General features: G+C 37.4%; 2 protein-coding genes across 3 annotated transcripts in view; one reads left to right on the top strand and one right to left on the bottom strand.

Annotated features, from left to right (window-relative positions):
• Window positions 1-23: 23 nt before the first annotated feature.
• Window positions 24-9,470, top strand: LOC107589724 (uromodulin-like 1). Its single transcript, XM_016278236.1, has 17 exons — window positions 24-274; window positions 426-620; window positions 708-814; window positions 983-1,166; window positions 1,470-1,610; window positions 1,711-1,833; window positions 1,941-2,027; window positions 2,440-2,700; window positions 2,903-3,015; window positions 3,685-3,898; window positions 4,046-4,183; window positions 5,699-6,183; window positions 6,271-6,404; window positions 7,309-7,548; window positions 8,553-8,712; window positions 8,897-8,978; window positions 9,095-9,470. The coding sequence occupies exons 1-17, from the start codon at window positions 64-66 to the stop codon at window positions 9,274-9,276; spliced, it is 3,057 nt and encodes a 1,018-aa protein (XP_016133722.1). The 5' UTR covers window positions 24-63; the 3' UTR covers window positions 9,277-9,470.
• A 4,190-nt stretch (window positions 9,471-13,660) lies between these two features.
• The window catches only part of LOC107588793 (microtubule-associated protein 6 homolog), a 24,954-nt gene continuing 11,514 nt past the window's right edge, over window positions 13,661-27,100 (bottom strand). The window contains exons 2-5 of one of the 2 annotated variants that reach the window (XM_016277035.1): window positions 24,300-24,513; window positions 21,294-21,502; window positions 17,056-17,166; window positions 13,661-13,860 (exon numbers count right to left, since the gene is read on the bottom strand). In XM_016277035.1, coding sequence (XP_016132521.1) covers window positions 13,731-13,860; window positions 17,056-17,166; window positions 21,294-21,502; window positions 24,300-24,513 — 664 coding nt within the window. In that variant the 3' untranslated portion in view covers window positions 13,661-13,730. Of the gene's footprint in view, window positions 13,861-17,055; window positions 17,167-19,647; window positions 21,503-24,278; window positions 24,514-27,100 lie in introns of those variants that run through there. The other variant, XM_016277030.1, reaches the window with a different exon arrangement.

The following is a 27,100-nucleotide window of genomic DNA, read 5'->3' as shown; positions in this document are numbered from 1 at the left end:
ATTTTTAATCTGTTTACATTTTCAGGATATGACCGGACTCTGTCAGGTTATCATCTGTGTAATATGACTGAGTCTGTGTCAGAGGTGGTCTCCTCTGTGGTCTCCTATCCAACCTCGTACACCCAGAGGAAACCGTGTGGTGGCTGGCTGCCATGGACAATGTGTGATGTCACCGTTTATAAGACTGAATACCGAACACAGGTGTATGACAAGCCCAAACAGGTCATGAAATGTTGCCATGGCTATGAACAAGTTGGGAGTTACTGTGCCTTGTGTGAGTACTTTCAAACAAATTAATATGAAATAGAATTGTCCCTGGAAAGTAGGATGCTGCAGATTGTCTTAATCTACATGAAAATTGACATCATTGTTGACCACTGTTAAGACTTCTTTAATCTTTTTTATTGATATTGTCATTATCTCAGCCTTGAACAGAAGTGCAGAATTCACATCCAAGCCAGGACTGTGTCCCCCAACAAGAGCGACAGGGTCTCTGTGTAATAATTCAAACTCCTCTTGCTCTGTGTGCAACTGGGACATTGATTGTCCTCAGTGGCAAAAATGCTGCCTGATCGAAAACACCTCCCCCATCTCTCAGTGCTCAGACCCAGTACCATCAGGTATACACAAACCCATACTGAATTCTCATAGGCAGGCACATTGTTAAATAACATACAATGAGTTTAAAAAGCCAATTTTTCCTCAAGTCAACAGAACCTGGTGCTTCAATGTGACAATAACAGTTAAGACAACCTATCAGCTAGTTACCATGAACAAAGGACTCTTCAACCACACCAGACTGCTGCACTCTGTGGTTTGTAATCATCGGTTTATAATTCACCTACAGCATTATGTGCTTTATAAACTTTAAGATGCCAAATATGCTGTCCAGTTAGCTCACTAAGTGAAACACAGCCCATATATGTTGTATATCTGCAGTGGGTATGTTCTGCAGTGATGTAACTGTTGGGTCTTTCTGTAGGTAACTGGTGCTCTGGGAATTGATCAAATTTCTGTGCATCATGTCTGGTCAAAATCAGCAGGGCCCTTCACAACTTCTTCCTCACTGCTGGTTTGTTCTTCTAAAGTTATCTTACTAGAAGACATCTCTACAAAACTGTATCTACTGGGAATCATTGAGGAGGTGACTAATTTGGTGGTGCAAGGTATGTCTGATTTCTGTAATTGTGAAATGAAAGCATTTCATATGATTCAGTTTGCCAAGACCAATGTCATATATTTCAGTATTCGATTTTAAGAACATATTTCTTGACATTTCTTGACATTACATTGACATTACTTGATGTCTAATGTACAATTTGGATCCTGAAGCTAAACTAATTGGGAGCCATTGATCTATAGAGGTCTTTTTTATAAAAAAATAACTTTTATGTAATAATGTCATTTGAGCACGTCCATTATCTTGATAAATCCACATCCTCATGCATACATCATTATTTCCTACACAGATGTGGATGAATGTGCAGTCCCGCAGTTGAACAGTTGTTCTCGACATGCAAAATGCACGAATACAGAAGAGTCTTATACATGCACCTGCCGTCCTGGGTGTCTTGACCTCAATCCTTCACAGCCAGGAACAGTTTGCATGGGTAAGAAAGGATGTTCATGATAACAATGCTCTCTTAACCACATGAAACCCCATCATTTTGAGAGGACCAAGATCCAGTCAAGTGTTCTGTTTCTAATAAGCCCCCAGTGTCACTACACAACCTCCACCACCAACCACCACCACCACCACCCCATCCTGGACTACGCACTCTCTACCACCACCAACCACCACCACCCCATCCGGGACTACTCACTCTCCACCAGGTACACTAGAATAACTTCTGATTATCCCCATTCAAAATGATAATTAATGCACTTTTTCATCAGGAATCACTTTGAACTTTGTTGGTGCTCCTGTCTTTTCCTTTAAGATAATAAAACTGATGGAGGACAAACGAGTACCTTCTCAACATCCACTGTTGAAACCTCTTCCTTCAGCCAAACATCTTCTACATGTGGTTTGTCTCTTTACTTTTTAGTTTGTATCTTTACTTACTAATTCAAAGTCTTAATGACTTAAAAGTACAGTCAAAGCACAGTAATGTCTGATTTATGAGACAATCATTCTTTGGAGTTTGTTCTTGGCTATGAATTAGTCAAACTGATTTACAGATTAGTTTACTGTAAATGATTCTGTTTAAATTGCTTCAGTCTGAATCATAATGATTAATAACTTATTGCAAAAATAGTGTGAATCCTTTAAATGAATTTGAAAACTTTTGTCTTTATTTTTTAATTTAATTTTATTGTTGTTGTTGTTGTTCTATGAACCCCTAATTTTCTTACACTGCATGTGTAGCATCTAGTTTGGCATTGAAAATAGTGTTGTGATATATCTCGCCAACTTCTTTCTTTTCTTTCCATGTTAAGACTACACACCTGAGATCATCAGTATCCTCTCTTATAATGTCACTGCATCATCCTTCCATGTGGCATGGACAACCAACATCCAGATTGGGGTCACCTTTCACCTGGTTCTGCTAAACGGGAGCAATAAGATACAAAACTGGAACGTGAAAAGCTATAATTGGACATTCACAGACCTGAGTCCTGTGGTTCTTCATACTGTACGTGTCACTCCAGTTGCCTGTGGTAAACAGGGAAACCCCATAGAGATCAAAGTGAGAACAGGCAAGTATAACAGCAGGTTAATTAGTATTAAGTACTAAATGTATAATTATTGTTTAATTTTAGGCATTTCTACAAAAAATTCAGTCTATAGTAATACTGCTGACTATAGATTCCCAGTATATTAGATTCCAGTATATTACGGTGTCAGCATGATTAAATGTGTTCACATTTAGCTTACCAAATACTGTGCTTTTTTTTTTAGATGGACAGTCTCTTGGAGCTACAGCCCGCTTGAAAGGCAGAAATTATACAGAGGCCATGAAAGACCCAGCCAGTAATGAATATAAGGAGTTCTGTGACAGTGTCATAAATGAGGTTTGATGGATTCAATATTAATCAAAGCACATGAGTAATAATGTATCTGTCACGTGTATGTTCCCATTTAGTTCCTGTTGTCCTTATTTGGTCCTTCCAGTTCCTTTTCCCATTAATAGTATCACCTGTTCCTTGTTATTAGTTATCCCCATCACCTGTCTGCCCCTCGTTATCTGCCCTATTTAGTTCTAGCCCGTTCTGTTCTCCCTTGTCTGAATGTTTTTGTCAACTCCTTGTGCTACGTGTGATTCCCTGAAAAAAAGAATTAAACTCCTTTGTTTTGTACTCCTGGTCTCCTCGTTCCTCACTCCGTGCTCCTCACAGTAGCAACCCGTGACAGTATCAAGAAGATACTTTAGGCATGATGTAACATACACGCTCCAATCTTCTAGCAAATTACTGCCCATAGACATAGACTTTGCATTGATATCATAGAGACTTGGTGATGGTCATGACTTACACCAATCAGCAACCATCTAGCAACCAACTAAAATGCCTTAGCAAATGCATAGTAACACCCTAGAAACCATTCCCAACACCCTAGTGTATTGCATAAGCAAGCCTTTACATTTTCTTTATCAAATGTAGTTTTAATTTCATAATCTATGATTTATCTTAAACAAGATCACTCTCAGAAATGTGTTGATTCTCTTTTAAATGTGTCTCCAGATTCTTTTGTCCTTGTCTCCAGAGATACATGCACTAGTCATCTCTGGACAGGTCATCATCCAGATAACATCCCTTTCATCCGGCAGTGTAATCGTGAACTTTTCCATCATATTTCAACCCGGCAGCAACTTGAACATGTCAAGCGTGTGCAGTGCTCTGATGGGGTCTCTTCAGAACAGCTCCATATATGTAGTAGACAGTATACACATAGCAGGTACTGGTTACTCTTTCAGGCCTCATTTTGAGATAATGAATTGAAGTTAATGAATGACAACACGTTATATGAAGTTTGATGTTGGAACTGTTTCAACATGATGTGACATGTTGTCTTGAGATGTGATTGGTCTCATGTCGTTTATAGATCCAGATGAGTGTTTTCTGGATGAGGCGGACTGCTCTCCATGGGCTTACTGTAATAACACTTTTGGCTCATACATCTGTGGCTGTTGGTCTGGATACACAGACTTGAACCCCAGTAGACCAGGGCGCAGCTGTGCAGGTACACGCTGTAGAGAACGCTACTGTAGAGATTTCATTAGACTGTCACACATCTTTAAGAGACAAACAGGAGTCGATAACGTACAGATACATATAAGTTGTTTTTTAAAGATATAGTGACTACAAATCACAGTTTGGACATCATTTACTCACCTTTATGTCTTTGTCTATTTTAAAAGTAATTTCTAGATGTGTAATTTCTGTGCCACTGATGGCAACAAACTAAATTTCAAAAGTAATGACTTTTAAACAGATTTCTGCCACAAACAGATAGCCCCGCCCCAAACTCATGCCATTGGTTGAGACAATCCTGCTGTTGCTTGGCAGATCAAGATGCTCAAACGAACAAAATAAATATTTTGATAGTGTCACAGAGACACAGTTACAGTTTTTGGGAAATAAATCTTCCACTGGCTTACTTAAAGTCTCTGAACGTTAAACTTAAAACGTAAAACCATTTCAGACCTGAATATAAAATTCACACTTTAACATAAAGTATTTCTTTAAGTATATTGTTTAAGTATGATTAAGCTACTATGAAATCAAAAGAAACATTTCTTATTTTTATGTTAAAAAAGAATGTGCCCTCATAATGTTTAATAAAAAGCATTAACGTCCCCTCACCCTTACAAAGACATCTCGAGCTTGATTGACAGGCGATCTGACCAATTATAACGCAGAATCCGCCATTTTGTCCGAAAAAACAAACAAACAAATCAGACAGACTTTGATGGACTTAAACTTAAATATTAATAATTCTGTGTATTGACGTCTTTCCAAGGTTGAAATAAAATACCTTCTGATGTTTATTCATGTTTATTTCGTACTTTAAGTAGGCTAAATATGAAAAGACGATTGGTTAATGTGATGCATAAACTGAGGAAATACAGTGATCTGTCACAACACATTAAAGAGCCACAAAATGGTTTATTTAACATTACACCATTTTATCACACAGTAAAAAATACATGTGAGCAAAGAGGAAACAACGTGCCAACAGACAAGACAGAGCAGGTTACTTCTGGTATGAAACAAGGTCTCCGCTTTCAAATTTAGTCATTTTTTTAAGAAATTCAAACAATAAATATTGTTTTGTGGCTCTTTAATGTGTCCTGACGTGAATTGATCCCATTTCATATTTACATATTTAGCACAAAATAAACATAAATGAACATCAAGTATTTTATTTCAGCCATAGAAAGACATAAATACACTACATTTTTCAAGTTTAAGTCCACCGAAGTTGATCTACTCTCCTGTCTGATCTGTTTGCCGGGCAAGATGGCGGATTCCGCGCTATGATTGGTCAGATCACCTGTCCATCAAGCTCTTTGTGAACGGTCAATTGTTAAACAACAACAATCCAATCAATTTTCAATGGACTAAATCAAGTCCTGGCTTACATTTTTCCTCATTTGAAAAGCTGGATATACTTGAATATAACAGATAATATTCACTTGGATATACCTGTTATAATATTCTCATCTGTATTTTTTTTTCCTGTTCATGGCCACAGCTTCACCTACAATAGTGACCGTTCATCCCACCACAAACTACCCTGAAGAACCTTCAGATTCCACGGGCACTACAACATCTTCCACCACCATGTTTGGGAACCCAACTATGAGCAGTACAGCGAGCTCAACTCATGTTCAGCACAACACAACAACGTCTTCAACTTCCACAGCTACTAACAGACCAACAACAGTGACGACCAACATTCCTACAACAACACTTGCACCTACGACACAGAACTCTGTCAGAACTACAACTTCCGCTTATCGGACATCAAACAATCCACCACATTTGATCTCCTATGTAGCTGTTGAGTGCATCCCGGGGTATGTAACAGTCGTTATAAAGCGAGACGTCTTGCACAACCATTACATCCAAGAGAGTTCCCTGTACCTCGGTAAACCAGAATGTGGTCTCAGCGGGGGAAATGCATCCCATGTGTGGCTCAGTACATCTTGGGCAAAGTGTGGTACTAAACTAGCGCACGTAAGTCCTCCAGTATCATTAAACTCTGTAAATTAGGTCTATGTAGTGTGTTGTATGATAACATAACCAATGTTTTTTGTCTTTTAGAACGGCACCCATAATTTAGCTAACGTGACTCTATATAACAGCGTGAGCAATGTTTCTTCTGTGCGTCTGGAAGTTCCTGTCATTTGCTCTTACCCCAGAGGCATCCTCATCTCCACGGGATACGCCCCCTCAGGGTACTGTGCTTCCATAGCAACTGTCTCCATGGAACTTGTTTTTCTCTTGGTTTCCTACTCAATACGCCATCTCTTGTCACGTCAAGGACATCTAGACTCAATTTAAAGTGTTAATTATGTCAGCGTGCATTAAACAACAAACACATTTTTCCTAAACTCAGATATCAAACTGAGACCAGATTATTTAAATTAGGAGTGGAAACTTTTGCTTTCAGTGGATGAATCTCACATTTGCAGGTCACATTTTTCACCAAAATTAAAAGAAAAAGGAAGAAATTATATATTGCATATATAAGAAAATAAAGACCATTAAGTTTTTTACATTGTAACATTATTTTCATGACAATTTCCCACCCAATTCTTACTATCAAAATTGTTTTATTTTTTTTTAGTTTAGTTTAGTTTAAGAGTTATTGCCATTGTCTTCAATGGTTATTTTTATTAGAATACAAGTGTCAGCATTTTCTTTCTTTTTAAAAATGTGCTTAAATGAAATAATAAAATAAAAACAATAAATAAATAATAAATGTAAACCTTTAAAATATAAAAATGAATAATACAAATAATAAAAATAATATATATAAATAAAATCATTAGCATTTTATGTGATGAATTATTAGGATATACTTGCTATAATAAAGTCTTTTTATTTTAATTTATTTAAACTTATTTAAATCATTTAAAAAATATTATGTTTAAAATATAAAAATGAACACAATTAAATAATGTACTGTAGCATCTTATTTTCATATTGCGGTAATGAACATGAGATTTTATAAAAATGTAAAACCCCCAAAAATGGGCTTTATTTCCTTTAAGCGAAATATCATTTTCTAATTCTTTCTTTTGATTTCAGGGTGATTTTGTCACTTTGATTACAACTAACAAACCCTGTCTTTTGAAGGTATTTTGATATGATCAATGACCCAGTGGCAGGATCGGGTAGTTTCCAGGTTACTGTGCGGCTGCTGAATGGGACGATTCCTTTACCTGACAATTTCACCCTCTCCCCTGATGATGAAATCATTGTAGAGGTTGGGGTCAACACTACTATCTCCCAAATCAAAGTTGTCATCGACAAGTGCTGGGCCACTTCCAGCAGCGACTCATCAGAGTCTCCCTACTACCTGTTTCAGGATAGTGGGTGGGTGCAGCTGAATAATGTCTTTCAGTCTGGGAATATCATTTTCGCATTGGCTGTTTTCATTTGACTAGAGCTTTTAAAGGGTTAGTTCACCCAAAAATGAAAATTCTGTCATTAATTACTCACCCTCATGTCGTTTCAAACCCGCAAGACCTTCGTTCATCTTCGGAACACAAATTAAGATATTTTTGATGGAATCTGAGAGCTGTCTGGCGCTGCATAGACAGCAACACAACTGAAATGTTCTCAAGTTCAGAGACGTAGCAAGGAGATCTGTAAAATAATCCATGTGACATCAGGGGTTCAACTGTAATTTTACGAAGCTACGAGAATACTTTTTGTGCGCAAAAGAAAACAAAAATAACGACTTTATTCAACAATTCGTCTCCTCCGCGTCACCCTGTAGCGCCATTTTGGAGAGTATCCGCTGGATGTAAAACAACGTATGCTGTTCTGTGTCAGCTGCGTCACATGGATACGTTGTTTGCTTTCAAATCAAATCACAACAACGTAGGAAACAGATTCTGCGTAATGCACAGAACAGCATACGCTGTTTACGTCCAGCTGATATTCTCCAAAATGGCACTACAGGGTGATGCGAAGGAGACGAATTGTTGAATAAAGTCGGTTTTTTTCCTTCTTTTGTGCACAAAAAGTATTCTCGTAGCTTCATAATATTACGGTTGAACCCCTGATGTCACATGGATTATTTTACTGATCTCCTTGCTACGTCTCTGGACTTGGGAACATTTCAGTTGCGTTGCTGTCTATGCAGGGTCAGACAGCTCTCAGATTCCATCAAAAATATCTTAATTTGTGTTCCAAAGATGAACGAAGGTCTTACGGGTTTGAAACGACATGAGGGTGAGTAATTAATGACAGAATTTTCATTTTTGGGTGAACTATCCCTTTAAAAGTAGATTTTTCACAGGTGTCCCTATCTGACTGTGCTGTATTGGATACCCGCTGTGTAATGTGTTCACATATCTCTCGCTGTTCCTCAGGTGTCTGGTGACAAACCCATACACAACTGTCCTTCAGAACGGAAACGACACTGTAGCTTTGCTATCAGTGCGGATATTCAAAGTTGTAAATCTTTATGTCATCTACCTGCACTGCCAGATCCAGATCTGTGTTGAAATTCAGGACGGCGCCTGCAGACCTGTGAGTTTATGTATATATATTTAAGTAGTTGTGGTGTTATAGCTTTTACAAATGATGTATTTTTATTTCTTTTAAATATATTGTGTTGTTTTTTTTCCTTACTTTTCCGCATAGATTAAATGGACAGCATGTGAACAGAAATGCAAGAATATTTAATATATATAATCTTTTTGCAAATCATTAGGTTTGTATGAAGACATACAGGTCGTCTAACGTAGCTGGAGTGACAAAGGCTTCCGTTGGACCCATAAAGAGAATACGTCCAAGTAAATACTTCTTATTTAATGCAAAGAATGCTCATATAATAACTATACCCTGTATATTAGGACATAATATCAACTGACAAAATCTTTCTTTCTCTTTCTTTTTCTTAAAACGTCAGTCCAAACAGATACATCAAATATTCTGCAGTCTGTTGGATTTATTCTGCTTGGTGTTGGTGTGTTTCTGTTTTCCCTGGCTGCCATTGCAGGATTGATGTATCATAAAAGGAAAATCGGCAACTACAACTTCCGTTGCAAACCACAGCAGCAGAACTTCACCTATCATGTTTTTGACACATAACTGCACTCAAATAGTTAACTGTAGTTGTAAACTGATCATTTTATTATTGGATATTACTAATAGGCACAGTATATAGAAAATTTAATTAATGGTTTAGATTAATGGAATTAATGGATTTGACTATATTTTTGTAGAAAAACAATCTACTATGAAAGTTATTCTTCATTTTTTTGTTTTGTTTTTTTGTCAGCACTTTAACAAATATGTGAATCCGGACCACAAAACCAGTCATAAGTAGCACAGGTATATTTGGAGCAATAACCAACAATACATTGTATGGGTCAAAATGATAGATTTTTCTTTTATGCCAAAACTCATAAGGATATTAAGTAAAGATCCTGTTCCATGAAGATATTTTATCAATTTCCTACTGTAAATATATAAAAACTTAATTTTTGATTAGTAATACGCATTGCTAAAAACTTCATTTGGACAACTTTAAAGGCGATTTTCTCAATATTTTGATTTTTTTGCACCCTCAGATTCCAAATTTTCAAATAGTTGTATCTCAGCCAAATATTGTCACATCCTAACAAACCATACATCAATGGAAAGCTTATTTATTCAGCTTTCATGTTATGTATAAATCTCAATTTAAAAAAATTGACCCTTATGATTGTTTTTTGTGGTCCAGGGTATAGATCAAGGTCTTAACCACTTCTTTAACATTGGTGGGGGTGCCATTTTTTAAAGAAATTGTATTTTTGTTTTAAAATTTGCACACAATCATTCTTATTCGTATGCCTGATATGTCGAAAACGCAAAATGTTCCTTGCCAGTCATATTCATACACATAAAATTAATAATTAAATGACACTTTTCAACTCAAAAACCTGGGTAGTTTGCATCACTGAATGTTGTTGTTGATCGTTTAACACTTGAAATTCTATTGTAAAACCGTTATGAAATATTACGTTAAGCTGCTTACATTTGACCTCGCATTCTTTCACGGAAGAGTTGCGATTTTGACATTGACGAGCGTTATTGGAACGCTGAGGCAGACCAGCCTAAAAAAATCCATTCAAATTCCATACAGAGATGCATCAACAATATCAAATAGTAGGAGAGAAATGTGTCCATTAGTAATTTTTGGTGGGGCTTGTCCTCCTCAATGTCTATTGTGGTTACAGCCCTGGTATAGATATTTAAAATGGATGAATATGTTACTTATTATGCCATTTATGAAAACTGCAAACAAAAGCTATATACCAAATACACAGCTTTTTCAGTAAAGGTATGGCACTTTCTCAAATACGCCACTAGAGGACGCTGTTAGCTGTACAATTTGATACCAGGTGTGTATGTGCTTCACATTAGGCAGATGAAAGTCTGATTTTATTAGTAATATTTTAAATAAATTTATACTTCACCTGTCTCTTATATGGTCTGTTAAATTCCTGTTTCAAGCTGTTAATTTCTTAATTAAAAAAAAAAAAAATATATATATATAGGCCTATATATTATTTGTGTTTATGGAGAGTAATGTGACAGAATGCCTCTGCAATTTTGTCCCAATCGATCATTCTCAACCTTTTAGGGAGGATTTAACATTTCCTAAAAATAATGTGACTATCCTCTGAGACTTTTGAGTGCAAGGAGCCTGTGTGAGAGAACTAGTAAACAAGGCCTCCTCGATCTTTTGTAGGCTGAAGAGGGTTTGTGAATTCTCCAGAGGCAAGTGTAACAAGTGTATTTCAGAGATGTGGGAGTCATAAACATCTTCAATTCACCAATTATTATTCAGCTACATGCTAAAAGTAAGCCATCTCCGTGGCAACATCTCAGTTTTGCCTTCTGGGGCTGTAGAACTCTGTATTTGTGTGTTTTCATGGATGTGAGTGTGGGTGGATCTATGAGCATGTTTGTGTTTGCATGTGAATGTTTATAAAAAAGCAGGTCGTATCTTACACACTTGATTTCTCTGTGGTCATTTTTACTGTTTAAGTCGCACTTCGAAAAATCTTGATTTGTAAGTTGCGTCAGGATCAAGATGTAAACCAACAGATTTGAAATATACAAAAATATCACTGTTCTCTTAATTACTGTTTCCCTCTGCTTCTGTTAATTAGTGCTAGAACCCTTCCAGCAATTAATCTACAGTCACGGAAGCATATTAAACAATCTCATCAGAGAAACGAGCTCGCTTAAATGAATATAATAAACAAAAGAGCTTTCATGGTAATATTTATAAATATATATTTTTTTAATCTATGAAAGAGGATGTGTAACATAATAAGCCCAGGCCGTGATATACTCAATGATGTTTATTAGAGAGGGCAATGGCCTGTTGAAAGGAAGGACACAAAGTTAATGTCTTTTATTCCAGTAAATGCAATTATAAGGATGCAGCTGAATCATTAGTGTTGTAATTTAAATAAAAGGCCATGCTCAGTTCCATCTAATCAGCCTCCTTTTGTCTCTGAAGATGAGATCAACTCTTTATCTCATCTAGATTCTCAAGAGTCTCCATAATAACAAGTGTCCTTAAAGGGGTCATATGATGCTTTTTAAAAGATCATTATTTTGTGTATTTGGTGTAACAGAATATGTTGACATGCTTTAATGTTCAAAAAACCCATTATTTTTCAAATACTGTACATTATTGTAGGTCCTCTAGGCCCCGCCTCTCTCAAATGCTTCGTTTTCTACAAAGTCCCTCCTTCCGACAAGCGCAGTCTGCTCTGATTGGCCAGCTGACCCAGTGCATTGTGATTGGCCGAACACCGCAAGCACTAGTCGGAAATGTAACGCCCCTTACCATAATCGCCAGCTTCATCTTTCAAAATAAATGTAAAGACAGAGCCTGAAAGGGGAACAGAGTCGCGTGACAGACACAGTGACGAAGCTGGTATGTGTTTGCAGTACACAAGTCACGGTTAAGACGGTTGTGACCCTGTCTCTCTCTCTCTCTCTCACATACACACACACACACACGGTGCGCAAAACTTCGCATTTGAACAGTCAATAGCAAATACTTAAACTAATAACAAAACAGTAGCTGATTCAGAAGCGCCAGATTGTCATAGCAAAGTCAGAATGACCTCCTCTCCTAGGTTCACGAAACAGTCGTCCATAAAATGCATTGCTGTTCTGTTGTAAGTGATCTTAAAGATTCCTAAATGCATCTACTTTCGGAAGGAAATTTTTCGGAAATTTCCACATAGTGAGGTAGATATGTGGGGGTGTGTTAGAACGAGCCGTTTTAGGGGGGTGTGGCAGAGTCTTAACTTTGATAAAGAATATCTCTTTGGTTTTGAGACTTTAGTCTTTGCAACTTCAGGGATCTTATCTATGCACAATCAGCTTGTAAAACTTGAAATCGCATCATATGACCCCTTTAAATGTTATCCCTGTGGAAAATTCCAGCTTAGGTTAGTTGGTTTGGCTCTGGTTAGCTGGTGATCATCATCTACAATGTGTCCTGACAGAAGTCTGGTCTTGGCCTCTCACATTCTCCTTGTCTGTGTGTAATATCTGCCCTGTGAAACCAGGAAAAAAAATCCAGGACTTCCTTGCTCTCTCTAACTCTCAGGTTCAACAAAGATTCCCACAGTTCACAGCAGACAGGAGTAACTATGGATCCTTGTGCTAATGCCTCTTAAGCCATTAATTTTTCATTAGATCTCCGTCCAAAGTTCCCTCTAAACTTTGAATTATTCAGACGATTGGTATGAAGCCAGCTGACTTGGAAAATGGGAAATGACAGCTCCGTAGTCCATCATGATGAGGACTTTCCATTGACTTCTTTTGTTGTCATAATGAACTGAAATTAAATACATACAGTATGATACTTCCAAGATCCACGTTTTTTTTGTTAATGTTAAAAAAACTAACAAAAAAACTGTTACTTACAGCTACATCGAAAGCAGCAATAAATCAAAATTATTTTAAAAACTATAAAACTAAAATAGTGTACTATTGTAGGGAGACCGGGGCTAGCTGTCACAAAGGCTGTATATAATTAATTCTATTTTAATATAATGTTCATTATTATAAAAAACAAACAAAACTAAACTAAATGAGGAACATATTTCCTAATGAATATTGCAATGAAGGCACGAAAACAACCAGATAAACACTAATTAGTTCACATTTATTAGATTTTTAAACAGTATGTTATACTTTAATGAAGCACTTAATGACACATTTGTTACTCTAAATGATCATCATGGCAACACTGTATGTTTTGAGAAAGAGCATGGAACAGAAAATACATTTATAGCACCATTTCAGTTGTTGAAAACAGTCTGGGAGCGCATGTACTTTTTGTTCATGTTTTTCTTCTTGGGAAGCTCATCGTTTAATCTTAACCTATGACATACAACAGCCTATATACATACAGTACTTTAATTGAACACATCTCTCTTTCTGTCTGCAAAAATATTTTCTAAAATATTTCTCATTACTTCATTGTTCTGTCTATAGCTGCCTTCCTCTTTCTCGTGTGCTTTGTATCAGTACTTGACATCCGGAGCGAACCGGACTACTCCTCGACGTGGTTCTGGTCGTTCCACCAGTGGTTCTCTTCCAGAGGTACCCGCGGAATAATAATCGCTGACTCGTCCGAGGCCAGACTCAGATTCTCTAAGGAGCAGCACAGTGTTATTGCCAAAGGAGAAGCGGAAGGGCGACAGAGGGAGAGAAAGAAAGAGAGAGACACAGAGACACAACATGAGGTGTTTTATCCGGTAGATAGCAGTGCGCACTAGAAGAAACAAGGCTTTGAGCATTCTGAGACCACGTTTTACACATCATTTCTATTTATAGTGAGACCAATGTAAGTGATAACTGATCAAGAAATGCTTGAATAAGTTAGGGTGACCATATTTTAGTTTTCCAAAAAGAGGACAATGGGGGTGGGGTTCAGGGGCAGGGCGTGGGGTATATGTAGCAAGGTTTTTTTTGTTTTTATAATAAATAAAAATAAAACAAGAAGAAGAAGAAGAATAGGTAATGCTAGTGTTAAAAGGTCATTATTTATAATAAATAAAAAAGAAAATACGTAGAAAAAAATAGACAAAGAATAGAGAATGCTAGTGTTAAATATGCTTTTTTTCATTTTAAATAAAACAAATAGTTAAAATAGAATAGAGAGTGCAAATGTTACAGGGTCTAGTTTTTAAATAAAAAAACAAGCAGATAAAATTTGAATTAGCATTATAATAGAGAGTGCTAGAGTTAGAGGGTCAAATGAAGATGAAAGAGATGTGTTTTCAGCTGTTTCTTGAAAACGATTAAGGACTCAGCTGCTTGGATTGAGCTGGGCAGGTCATTCCACCAGGAGGGAACAGTTAACGTAAAAGTCCGTGAAAGTTTTATCATAGGTAGAATGCAAAATGTTTCAATACAAGCATTTCATTTAAATGTAATTTATGTAATATTTCAAACCTTTAACCCACTTGGCAAAATCAACCCATGGCAACAGTTTAAAAGTAGCCAAATTCTGTGGGAAAAACGCGGACTTGGCAACCCTACATCCAACAAGAGCTGCAGGAGTCAGATCTGACTGACCACAGGCCGAGAATAAGGAGAGATGACTGACAAGACCATTCTGGAGTATTTGCTGCTCAACAGATCCTGAGCTCATTGACAAATATCTGATCTTGTAAGATGTGCTTCCTTTACACAGAGTGCGTGTGATCGAGAGATTTAAATACTCCACATATTGAGAGCGGGTCCCTGATGCACCAAAATGATACAATATTAGAATGTTTAAAGGAGTGGACACGAAAATCGCGGGAGTGAAACCCATGTTGTTGTGGGAGCAGGCGGCAATGGTCAGAAATTCAGCGGGAGCGGGACTTAGAAAACAGCCGAATCCCAGACATTTTGGGTGATTTGGGCGACGCATTTTTCCAGGTCTAAAAAGAGGACATGTCCGGGGAAAAGAGGACGTCACCCTAGAATAAGTATTCTGGTGAGAAATACGCTACAGTAACATGCGCAAAAGATAGGCTACTACTCGCGAGAGCCTTTTTCTATCGTCAATAGCCGCGGGAAAAGGACGTTGTTAGACACGAGGCGCAGTAGACGTTAACCCATTTAGCTGTGAATATTCAAACGGTTACTACACATTTAAATGATTGTGGATGCAAATGTTCAATAAAACGTTATTGGATTAAACAAATTCCTTAAGCGGAATCCTTCCGCTAGAAGCTATAGGCCACGTAGGCTGTAGGCCTACACTGCCGTCAGTTCACCTTTTAGTGCTTAATTCTGTTCGGTACACACACAGTTCAGTAATTTACAAGAATGTCAACCGCATTTGTGACCCTGGACCACAAAACCAGTCGTAAGTCACATGGGTATATTTGTACAATAGCCAACAATACATTGTATGGGTCAAAATTATCGATCATTAGGATTTTAGGCTAAGTAAAGATCATGTTCCATAAAGATGTTTTGTAAATTTCCTACCGTAAATATATAAAAACTCAATTTTTGATTAGTAATATGCATTGCTAAGGACTTCATTTGGACAACTTCAAAGGTGATTTTCTCAGTATTTCGATTTTTTTGCACCCTCCGATTCCAGATAGCTATTCAGATAGTTGCATCTCAGCCAAATATTGTCCTCTCCTAACAAACCATGAATCAATGTAAAGTTCATTTATTCCGCTTTCAGATGATATATAAATCTCAATTTCAAAAAATGGACCCTTATGACTGCAGGTAGCATCAACCGCATTTACAGAAATTCTACGCAGTGTGTATACGGAACCGAACTGAACACCTAGTTGTTACTGATGGTTTTAAACTTTTCTGTTTTTTTTTTTCTGTATGTGCATTGCAAGAAATCACAGGGTATGTTTTGACTTATTAGTGTTGTCATAAAAAACTCAAAAGTGTTTTTATGATTAAATAAATAAGCATTATATGTAATTATAATATTTCTTTTTAGTTAAATATTGTATTTAACTACTGTATTTCAGGCACTACTCAAAAGCAAATTCGTGAAACTGAATATGTAAACTCTTTTGTGGTCTCAGACATTGGGACCCCAATATCCTCCAAATAAATAGATGAATTATAAATGTGATCTCAGATTGTTCAAAGGAAAAGTCCAGAAAGAAAACCAGCAACAAGACAGACACCACTGAACAAGAATGCAACGTGCTGTTCTAAAACTAAAGATTTAAATATCATCAAGTTCAATTTCATTCATCTCCTGAAAAAAGAAAGAAATTAATCTAGGAGTGACATTTAAAGTTCACTGTAGATGGATTGTTCTTGCAGTAGGGAGAAAAGATTGATGGTACCTCAAATTACAAGTACCACAAAAAAGATGTGACACTTCAAAACTCCTCTATAGGGAGCAATGCCTTAGATGAATACATTAAGAAAAAATGCCTTTTCCTTGACCTATTTTTCTACAAGAACACCGTAATAAGCTTGTATGTGATGGTAGTCAACATTAAAACAAAACATGCACATATAAAAAACACTGTAACAAAGTAAGTGCTCAACGTCTTCCAACACTGTAACAAAGTAAGTGCTCAACGTCTTCCAAAAACAACATTAACAACAGGAAAACAACATACATGAGCAGTCCTATTCAACCTCCTTCGGCCCAACACTTTCCATATGGAAGAGAATACGCATGGGAGCAAATCAAAAGATGACGAACACTGAACAGTTATGGTGTACTAAAGTCTCAATGGAAACACTAGAGAGTACGAAGCACTAGCAACACTACACTTTCTCTCAGTGAGTAATAATTGTGCTGCTGAAGTACGGATGAAGGCGGAAGAAGCGTAACTAATCTCAGGCGAGAATTACCTTGGGTCGGGCATCGCACAGCGCCACAGGTGTTGCTTTAGTGTCTGCACCCAACCAATATCACGGATGGGCTGACAGAGCTGAATGTAGTGGTACTGTTTTAGCATAACCCTTCAAACGAACGACAAGATCACTCGTTAGCTGAACATTAAAGTAATTAAAGGGTTAGTTCACCCGAAAATGAACATTTTGCCATCATTTACTCAGCCACATGTCATTCCAAACTGATATGAGTTATGTGGAAATGCTTTGCAGAATGCTTTTTTCCATACAACTACCACCATATGGCAAAACGGTTGTAAAGAAAGTCATACAAGTTTGGAATTATACAAGGATGAGTAAATGATAACAAATTTCGTTTTAGGGTAAAAAAAAGTTCTTTAACTCCCAAAGCACAAAATTATTATGTAAATCAACCAAATTTCAATCAATCAATAAATCACATCATTAAAGCCAATCATTATAGACTCACAGTGACTGACACATATTGATCTTTCAAGGACTATTTCAGTCTATTCAGAATGGAATCATTCCAGTTTTTACGTACATCTCTGATATTTGGTCCTGGAATAGGAAGTTTTGCATCTTTTGTTACTTTGCACATATGAGACACTGAAAGCCCCAATATATCTGATTCACTCAAGATGCAAACATATATTTTTCAACTCTCAGCTGACAGCAATATGCACAACCTAAAAGATGCCAGAACCTATTCCAGAGCCTTTTACACACAAAATATGAGAATCGCAAGACCAAACGTAAACATCGGAATAGTTCTCTTCCATGTGGATTCGACGTCTATGACTGCGACAAGAGATAGACAGAAGGACAGGGGAGAAATGATACAGATGCACCTACCATTGAGTCCCCAAACCCTCCCACATCTCAAACAAAATGAACCACGACACCTCCGTTTCTGCGTTTGCATTTATTAATTTCAATATATATGAGCAAGCAAGAGAGAAATCACAATTCACATTATCACAGTTAAATCTGAGGCCCTTTCAAATAAGTTTTTTCTCTCCTTTTTCAGTATGCACTATAGATAGCACCTGTGCTAAGCACTCACACACACGCACACACTCACTGACATGTACATCCCCGCTCTAGCTGCTCCTCCTCTGTCTCCCCACAATGCCTTCCCCTAATTCCCACATTATATTAACAGTAATTCAGTCACCAAAGGCTGCAAAATACAAGAAAAGGCCCTCACTCTGTGGCGCAGTCAGCTTCAGAGCACAGTGCAGAAGAGAATGAGCTCCATGTGACTGTATTCTACAGCCAGACTGAAGAAACAGATACTTTCATGCTTTAGGAATTCAACATTCTGGATGTCCAACAGAATTGCAGTGTAGTCTCTGGATTTCAAGCCTGTATATAATACATTCAAGGTATTCATAATGCATTGTAATGGATTAAATATTTTCATAAATAATGATAAACGCAGTTATAATACATCTAAACGGCCTCTAAACGGCATTTTAAATTGTATGGTATATCAGAGGTGAAGACGTGGCAGAATGGCTATGTGTGTCAAGCTCATTCATGAAGAAGAATCTTTGCTTTCTAGTGCTAGACTGCTAATGGCGCACACCATGAAAGATAAAAAGATTACGGCTAAACTTGAATAGCACGCTATTCTCTTACTATTCCTGTCATAAATAAAGATATTTAGTATTATAAAATAGTATGAGAGTAGTATACTATTCTGAATCCAGCCATATTTAATTTCTGATAGGAATGAAAATGTGGCTGTGAAGTATAGAATGGAATATGCTGTTGTTCAGTTGACAAAAAAAGCTTTTTTGCCAATCTGATGTTACTTTAATTACGAGCAGTCAAACTGCATTTTCAAAAACGTGTTTTGCATTTGTATCAAAGTGTTTTACTCACATTTCACAAATGAAAACACAACTTATTGAGAAATAAGAAATTCCTAAACTTCATAAACACATGCAATTTGATTTAGTTCATTTTGTTAGATCCAGAATGTTTTAGTCACTAGCACTAGATCATAGTAGCTTGTTACCACTTGCTTTTGATTATGAAAAGGGGATAAAATCGCTTAATTTCTTCAATCTGGCAACAGATTACACAATTACTGTGCACCGATTGGTCAAACAGGACAATGAGATCACATACTTGACATACTGAAAATGGAGAAGACCTCAAGGAATGAGACTAGAGACAGAGAGAGGATTTGCCGAGGGGAGGTACATGATTAAAAAAGAAAAACAATGCAAAGCATGATCTTACACAATGCACTCCCATAATGCCAGCAAATAAAAACATTTAGATACTAAAATGAATGCCATTCAGTCTATGAACTACCAACATCTTTGTTTTTCCATCACAAACTGACATGAATCTGCATCTGCGACAGTGTCATGTCACATGCAAAGCCATGATTATGTGCTGTTACATAAGGCCTGATCAGATTAGATCTAAAAAGATTTCACTGCCAACACAAAATCATCTCTGTGAATGTATCAGCATTAAACTTTAAAGGGATACCCCATTCAAAATTGAAATTATATCATTTACTCACCCTTAAGTCATTTCAAACATGACTTTATTTCTTTTATTCTGCGATATAATGGTTTTTGTCCATTTTTGGAACACAGTTTGGGTGAGTAAATGATGACCGATTATTTTCCCTTTAAGTTAGGTTTAAGTTTGCATTATAGGCTCACAACCTCTAAGGTGACTTGACTTGTACATGTGCATCTTGGGAAGTGGCCTTTTTGGGGCCAACAAAACAAAGATGACATGATCATGCAGTCGAGAGTAAACAAACAGCATTCCGAACAGACTGCATTCGACTTACCATTACATCAAGGGACACATGATAACAAACAGAACAATTAGCCAAGAATACAGGTCATGTCAGTCATTGAACAACAGGGGGGATGCAGGAGCAAAACAAAGCAGGAGACACTCTGGGAAAAGTCATTAATAATTAATAAGTTGAATCTGCATTCACATAAAGAAGGGCTTTGATTTTAAAGCTGCCTAATCTATTGACCTTTGGAGTTCCCTCTACTTTTGGGATCCCCCATCTGTCTACCTCGGGGGCTCCCTTAGGGGGGATGGGAAGTGTGCATGTGAGAAAGAAAAAAACAAACAGTTGGGCAGAGTGGAAAATATAATGTTAAATGTTGTGTTGTGATCCTTACATATTTTATGGTGCAAGATGGAACAGAAGTTCTCAAAACCAAACAATGCATAAACTTGTATTTTAATTTATAATACATTTAATTTCTACTGGTTTGCACATAAAATCACAGTGAACATTTAAATCCTGTTCTATCCAAAAACAAATTTACAGTACATCCCATAATGCAATATCATGTTACAGTAGTAATCCAGTTGGACCAAAACAAGGCCTTATTATTGTATGACCTTGACAGATGTTTTTTGGGGATACTGATGTTTTATTTGGATATATCCTGTTCCTGTAATGATTCAAAAACATTTTCATAATATGGAATGGTTCTCAAGAAAACAAACAGTATAATACCAATCATTACAGCACCAAAGTGATCTGAGATCATAACATATCACTTAGGAGCTTGGGGTGTTCGCTCAATAAAATGACAACATAAAACAGGCAAAGCAAGCAGATTAATATAGTCTTAAAACCAAAGATGCACATTTATCAAAGATTTTTGATTGAGGAATTAGCCTTTGTGGTTTCTATGTGTCACCTAATTTACACAAACATGTTTTCAAAAGCATAATTGGATATAAATTGGCTTCATTGTAAAACCCTTGATAAATGAAACCCACCAGTCTGTGCATCTGATGGTACGTACATACAGAGCCAATGGCTCCATGCAAGATAAGAGCATCCAATGGCCAACTAGTAGAGTGGTTGCCATGGAAACCTCGTCTTGAGATGAGGAGAGTGGGTGGAGCTATAGTAAATGCAAACGCTTTGATATCACTGAGAGGAGAAAACCATCAAATCCAACCCTGAAAATTGTGTAAAATCAGCCCACTGACCTCTTAGAGAAAATGAGAGAGTGAGAGAAAGAGAGAAAGAGAGGTGGGGGTATTGGAAATATACAGTGAGGAATAAAACGAGAGGTGCATCAGAGAGAAAGAGAGGGAGGGGGCAGCAATGGACAGAACAGTAAAGGAATGAGAACCTCTTATTAAATAATTTTGCAGCCTTCGTTCTGCTTTCACCCTTTCAGGAAGAGATTAAATGAGAGAAGAAGTGCAATGGTTTTTACTCTTTCGCCTCAGCCAGTTTGTTGTTGATCTCTTTACTTTTCTCCTTGTCGCCCTGCGCCGCTCTGCTCTCCAGCTGGTTCTCGGAGCTCTTCTTCTTCGAACCGCGCACCGACGTCGCCTGCTTCTCCTTGGACTTCTTCAGCGGTTTGCCAGGTGTGGCGGATGTGCTCTTTTTGGGTTTGAAACGAGGAAGACTGGTTTTCTCCACCTGTTTAAGACATAAAATGGTACACAAATGGTATTTTACTACCATTACGTGAATAGGGCTGGGTAGTAGTGCTGGGCGGTATGACTAAAAATGTATACTGTATCACAGTATTTTTCAAAATTATACCGGTTTCACGGTACATGACGGTATTTTTTTTTTCATGCATGACCGAGTGTTAACCATATTTTCTACTGATTGAGAGAGGAAATACTGCAGTATATTGACTTAGAATGCCCTATTTTACTGTCATGATGAGTGAATATTGTCAAAAAATACTACACTAAATAGTGACTAAACACGACCCCTTTTAATACATGTTAACCAGGAGTCACTCTCATTTATAATCGCGGCATCGTCTGATAAAATCAACATGCATCTACACTAAAGAGCGGCTATGCGGTTGTTTTGGCTATATTACTTTTTTGTCTCGTGCAGCGCACTGCCTGCGTCTGAGTAACAAACTAAAAAAAACAACAAACAAAAAAAGTGCATGTGATATTAACAGATGAACTACGCTCATATTTATAATTCCAAACAATCAGTAAGCAACAGGTGCTAGGAAACACTGTTTTGTACTCATTTATTGACGAGTCGGCTGCGGTGCGGCCAACTGAATGAGCTGCTTCTCTGCCGCTCACTGCACAGAACAGACGCCGAGAGAGGTGACACTTCTCCGGGAAAGTCAGACCTCGCGTTCGCGGGACAGCACTGGTGAAATCTTCCAACTGAACCATAGCTAAGGTTTATCCAAAAAAGTCGCTAGGTTTGTCAGTATGAATATTCTATGGAAAAAAGACGCTAAAAGGGTCTGAAAGTTGCTAAATCTAGTGCTAAAGTCGCGCTCGGTGTGAGAGGCGGGAGCTGATGGCAGCGGGCGGTGGATATTTGTGTTGGTCAATGTGGATATTGTGGATGAGTTCTTCTGTGTCATCACATTCTATTAGTTCTACAGCTTCAGTTTCGGAACTTTCACGCTTAGTAACACATACAGCTGTTCCCTCACCACAGTGCAACAGTGAAAAGGGACCCCTTTCAAACACACGTTCTGAACATTGTTTAAGCGGCATTGAGCGGTATTGCGGTATATTAAAAATTCATATCATAACAAAAATAAACACCGGTATTCGGTATGAACCGGTATACCACCCAGCACTACTGGGTAGTCACCAATGACATAGTCACCACTGATAAGCAACTACTAAATATAATGTAGAAACTTTACATATTATATTGCTAAAACACACATTAGATCGCAATCATTACAAATACTCAATGGTGGTTTTGAAGTGAGTTTTGAGTTAAAGCGTTGTATGCCAGTGGAAATGCCCGTATGCACGAGGATTGGTTTCATTTTAAAACACTGTTTTAAAATGAAAACGCACTAGAGTAAACGTAGCCTTACATCTATGGGGGTTTGACGCTTACACACTACAGCCTCACGTCTAAGTCACGTCACTGGGAGTAACCAGTGTAAACAAGTGTTTTTCCTTGATGCTTCATCAAAGCCAATCACCAGCACTTGATTTAGGCACATCAAGCATGCTGCATGCTTATTTGCTCACTGACGTTGATGAGATTAAATCCTTAGGTATCGAAATTTGGTACCAAATGACAAGACATTTTTCGATACACGATGGTATCGAGGCAATTCGGTCGGTGCCTAAAAAGTATCGGACTTCGAAGTATCGATACCAAGCCCTATATGTGACATATTTAGTTATACAATGGGAAATAACATAGGATGGGACTTCGATAAGATAGACATGTTGGACAATGATATTATAGGCTATTTTTTAATACATTATTTTTCCCGCTCATTCAGCCCTGGGTATAACAGCAAAAATATATATTTTAGGGGCGGTGGAAGTTAATATGTTTAAATTTTGAAAGTCAATTTTTTAAAAGGAATAACGTACTGACAAATAATGCACAAAAAGGCAAGGTACATTTATTGAAGATGCGATGAAACAGAAGTAGCTATTTTCTTTTGTATTGTGTCGTACATTTAAGCAAATTGGATTTTATTATTTTTTTAAAAGGGAAGAGAAAGGGAAAAAAAATCCATCCATCGATTTCATTGGATCAGGGCAGATCTGAATTTGAGTTTGAAGTTTGACTGTAAGAAGGGGGCGGGTTTAAGCTGACTAAACAGTCATAAAGGAATTTAAGATTTAGGAATTATGAGGTCAAAATTTCTGTGAAAATCATTTTCTGTGAGGTCAGAAAATGTCAAATGCATGGATTAATTATTCACAAAAAGTTAATGCATTTAGAATTTAAAGAAGTAAAAGAAGAATTAAATCTTAAAATTTGTAATTAATGTTGTTCAAAAATAGCTCATAAAGTCACATAGTATACTGATCTGAAAACAAGCACTGATAGCAAAAATAATAATTAGCCATAGTGTCTGAGTGACTATGATTATATTGTAAAGCTAGTCAGCTCAATATAATACAACAAAGAGCAGATGCTGATTCACTAAGACACTCAAAGCTTGAGGCCAAAGTTATGTCAAACAACTCTGAAAAAGTACTGTTGAGGAAAAAAAAAACTGTTGTTCAGTTATTTTCCAGCCACTGAGCACATAGATTGCTGACATCAAGTTACTGAACCCAATAACTGATCCAGCCTTCTGCAACAAAAACACACTTACAAACAAAAATGTAACCAAACATTTAAAAATGAGGGGAGAATTAAGGTAATTATCAGATCCAATATCAGATATCAGTAATTAAAGATCCAACTGCTAATCTAAATATTGTATTATTATACTTAACTTCCACACACAAGCTCGTACCTTACTGCTCTCTCTGTAAGGCTCATGGTACAGTGTGCGTATCCTCCTCCTCTCCAAGGCCTTGTTGTCATCTGGCTGCTGAGTGGCCTGGTAGGCCCTGTAGGTGGCGCTGTAGCTGGTCTCCAGATCAGTCTTCTCATCGGGAGGCTGATACTGAGACTTGGCCCTGATGAGCTTCACAGGTTTCACGTCTGTGTAGGCTTTGTACTCAGTCCTGACATTAAGAAAAAGATAACATTAAAATTATTGGAAAATTGAGTGTAGTGGGTGATTCAACCGACACATATTGAATTTCAAGACCACATTGTTCAGAGTATGACAGACATATCCTTAAAGTCCACCATTAAAACGGAGTTGGGGCATTTATTGGAAAAAATCATGACCCCTGTTTTGTTTTAGTCAGTAGGCTTTAGTTTCACAGTTTGCAATTTGTTAGTCTGTGTGGCATGTAGGGGCATTTGCTTGGCTAAACCATCCAAGTCTAAGATGAGTCATCAATATTTTTTATATATATCATATAGCATATATCATAGACTAGTCACAAAACTTGATTTTTAATTTTACTTGGTAAACAATTGCTGTTTTCCATGCCATTTTTAGGTTCTGATAGAACAAACACATCAAGAAAACTATTTAAAATTACATCAAGCCTCTACACATACAATACAAGAAAGACTATATATAAAATAACTACTTGGTACTGCTATATATAGACACTGCATTATAGATCTAGATTGATATACACCCTCCATAATGCAGAGACCCCCCCCCGCATCACAGAGAGTTTTTTCTAGGCACTAGGCAGTGGCACCTCCTTTAAGATGAGTAATGAGTCTTTATTCACTGAGATGACACAGACAAATGGTATATTCTTCACGGGTATGTGCATTGCAGATTACCCAACATGCAACTTATCCGCAGTGCATCTAACACACATGCACACATATAGACAGAACTCTCTCACTGAGACCAGCACAGAAGAGACATCTCAGACAAACTCTGGTTTTTTAATCATTCAACACTGATTAACTAATGAGTCACTCACACCAGTTTGTGCACTTGTTTTATAAATGTTAGAAATTCCAGATCCAAATCATGATGTCTTGTGAGCATGTTTTACTCTAGCTGAGGATTTCTGAGGAAAGTTGGAATAATGGATATTCACTGTAAATATTTACATGAATTCTATTCATTTTCAGGACTGGAAAACATAATTTTAAAATTCCCTTTTGACCTCTCTCTCTCTTTATTTTTGATTCTGTAACATTACAGCCTCAGAGGGGTAGGGAGTATTGATTAGGATTGACAGGACGGGAAGAGATGGGAATGCCAGGCAGAGTGAACCACTATCATCCCATTAGATCAATTAGTTGCTTTAGTTTATGTGAGTAAGAAGCAAATTAATACATCTCTGTATGAAACAGAATCAACCATTCTGACATATTACAATAAGGCCTAAAAAAAGCTGAGAACATTTGATATCACACACTGTTCTACTGGAGATGAGATTAGATAACATTACTAGATCAAACAAAAATGGCCCGTTATTATGTGACCAACAAGCTGATGAACAAAGTCATGGGACAGCACGTGGGGGAATATTAACCCCCTCAGAGAAAACAGGGGATGTGAAAATCACGCCCCATGTCCTATGCCAAGGAAAATTTCAGGTTGAATACAAGTGAATCTCTATCAACAGCAAAAATAACAGAAAATAATTCACTCTCAGATTCTCAGGTTGTAAAAACGTCAAATAAAAACTGATTTGCTTTTCAAATACCTTTTTTGTATCAATTTTGTTGCTAAGAGTTTTGTTGTTAGAGACCCAAACCCAAACTTTCAATCTTACACTATGAAAAATCTGTATAAAAATATTAATTATTACATTGAAAATATATTTAAAAGTTTTAAAAACTTTTAATATCTTTAAAAATGTAATTTAAAGGGATAGTTCACCCAAAATTTTAAATTCTGTCATTAAAGGGGTCATATGCTGCGATTTCAATTTCTCCTTTCTCTTTGACGTGTTATAAGCTCTTGGTGCATAAAGAAGATCTGTAAAGTTGCAAAGACTAAAGGGTCAAATCCAAAGAGATATTCTTAATAAAAGTTAAGAGTCAACCACGCCTACCTAAAACGGCTCGTTCTAACACGCCCCCACATGTCTACGTCACGAAGTGGGAAGATTTGCATAATGCCGCCCAAATGTTCACGCAAAGAAAGAAGGCGTAACTTTTATTCTCGCTGTAGTATTGTTGCTGCCGCCATGTCGAGACGCTGTGTGTTTCGTTGTGAAAGCGAAACTACCTTGTTTGGTCTTCCAAAAGAGGACGATATTTGCTTCACCATGCCTAGAGCTGATCCATGCTGGTTGCTGAGGAAATACATCAACTTCACGCTGTGGATCGCCGAATCGGCTTTCACCGTGGACGAAGTGGAGTCCAGCCCGGGGTCGTCACATGTGGTTGCCGCAAGCCCGCCGGCCTCCGCTCACTCTAGCCCGCCGTGAGTTTCGTTGTGAAAGCGAAAATACGTTGTTTGGCCTTCCAAAAGAGGACACGACTAGAAATCAGTGGTTAAGTTGTATTTACAACACTGTTCCAGAACAGTTCAACCCAAATATTCAGATGTGTGCAGCACATTTTATGGAGGACTGTTTCCTGAACCTGAGAGTAGACTACAATGCCGGCTGTTCTGACTCACAGACTGTAAGTACGTTTTCATTTAAAGGATTTGCCACTGATGACTCAAACGCGAGTTTTGAGCAGTGTAGAGTAGCACTTGTTGTTTGTCATTTCTCC

The sequence above is a fragment of the Sinocyclocheilus grahami genome, unplaced genomic scaffold (genome assembly GCF_001515645.1).
Source record: "Sinocyclocheilus grahami isolate Dianchi unplaced genomic scaffold, SAMN03320097.WGS_v1.1 scaffold7.1, whole genome shotgun sequence".
Taxonomy (NCBI): Eukaryota; Metazoa; Chordata; class Actinopteri; order Cypriniformes; family Cyprinidae; genus Sinocyclocheilus; species Sinocyclocheilus grahami.
The sequence above is the reverse complement of the archived record's forward strand: the minus strand, read 5'-3'. Positions and strand labels throughout refer to the sequence as shown.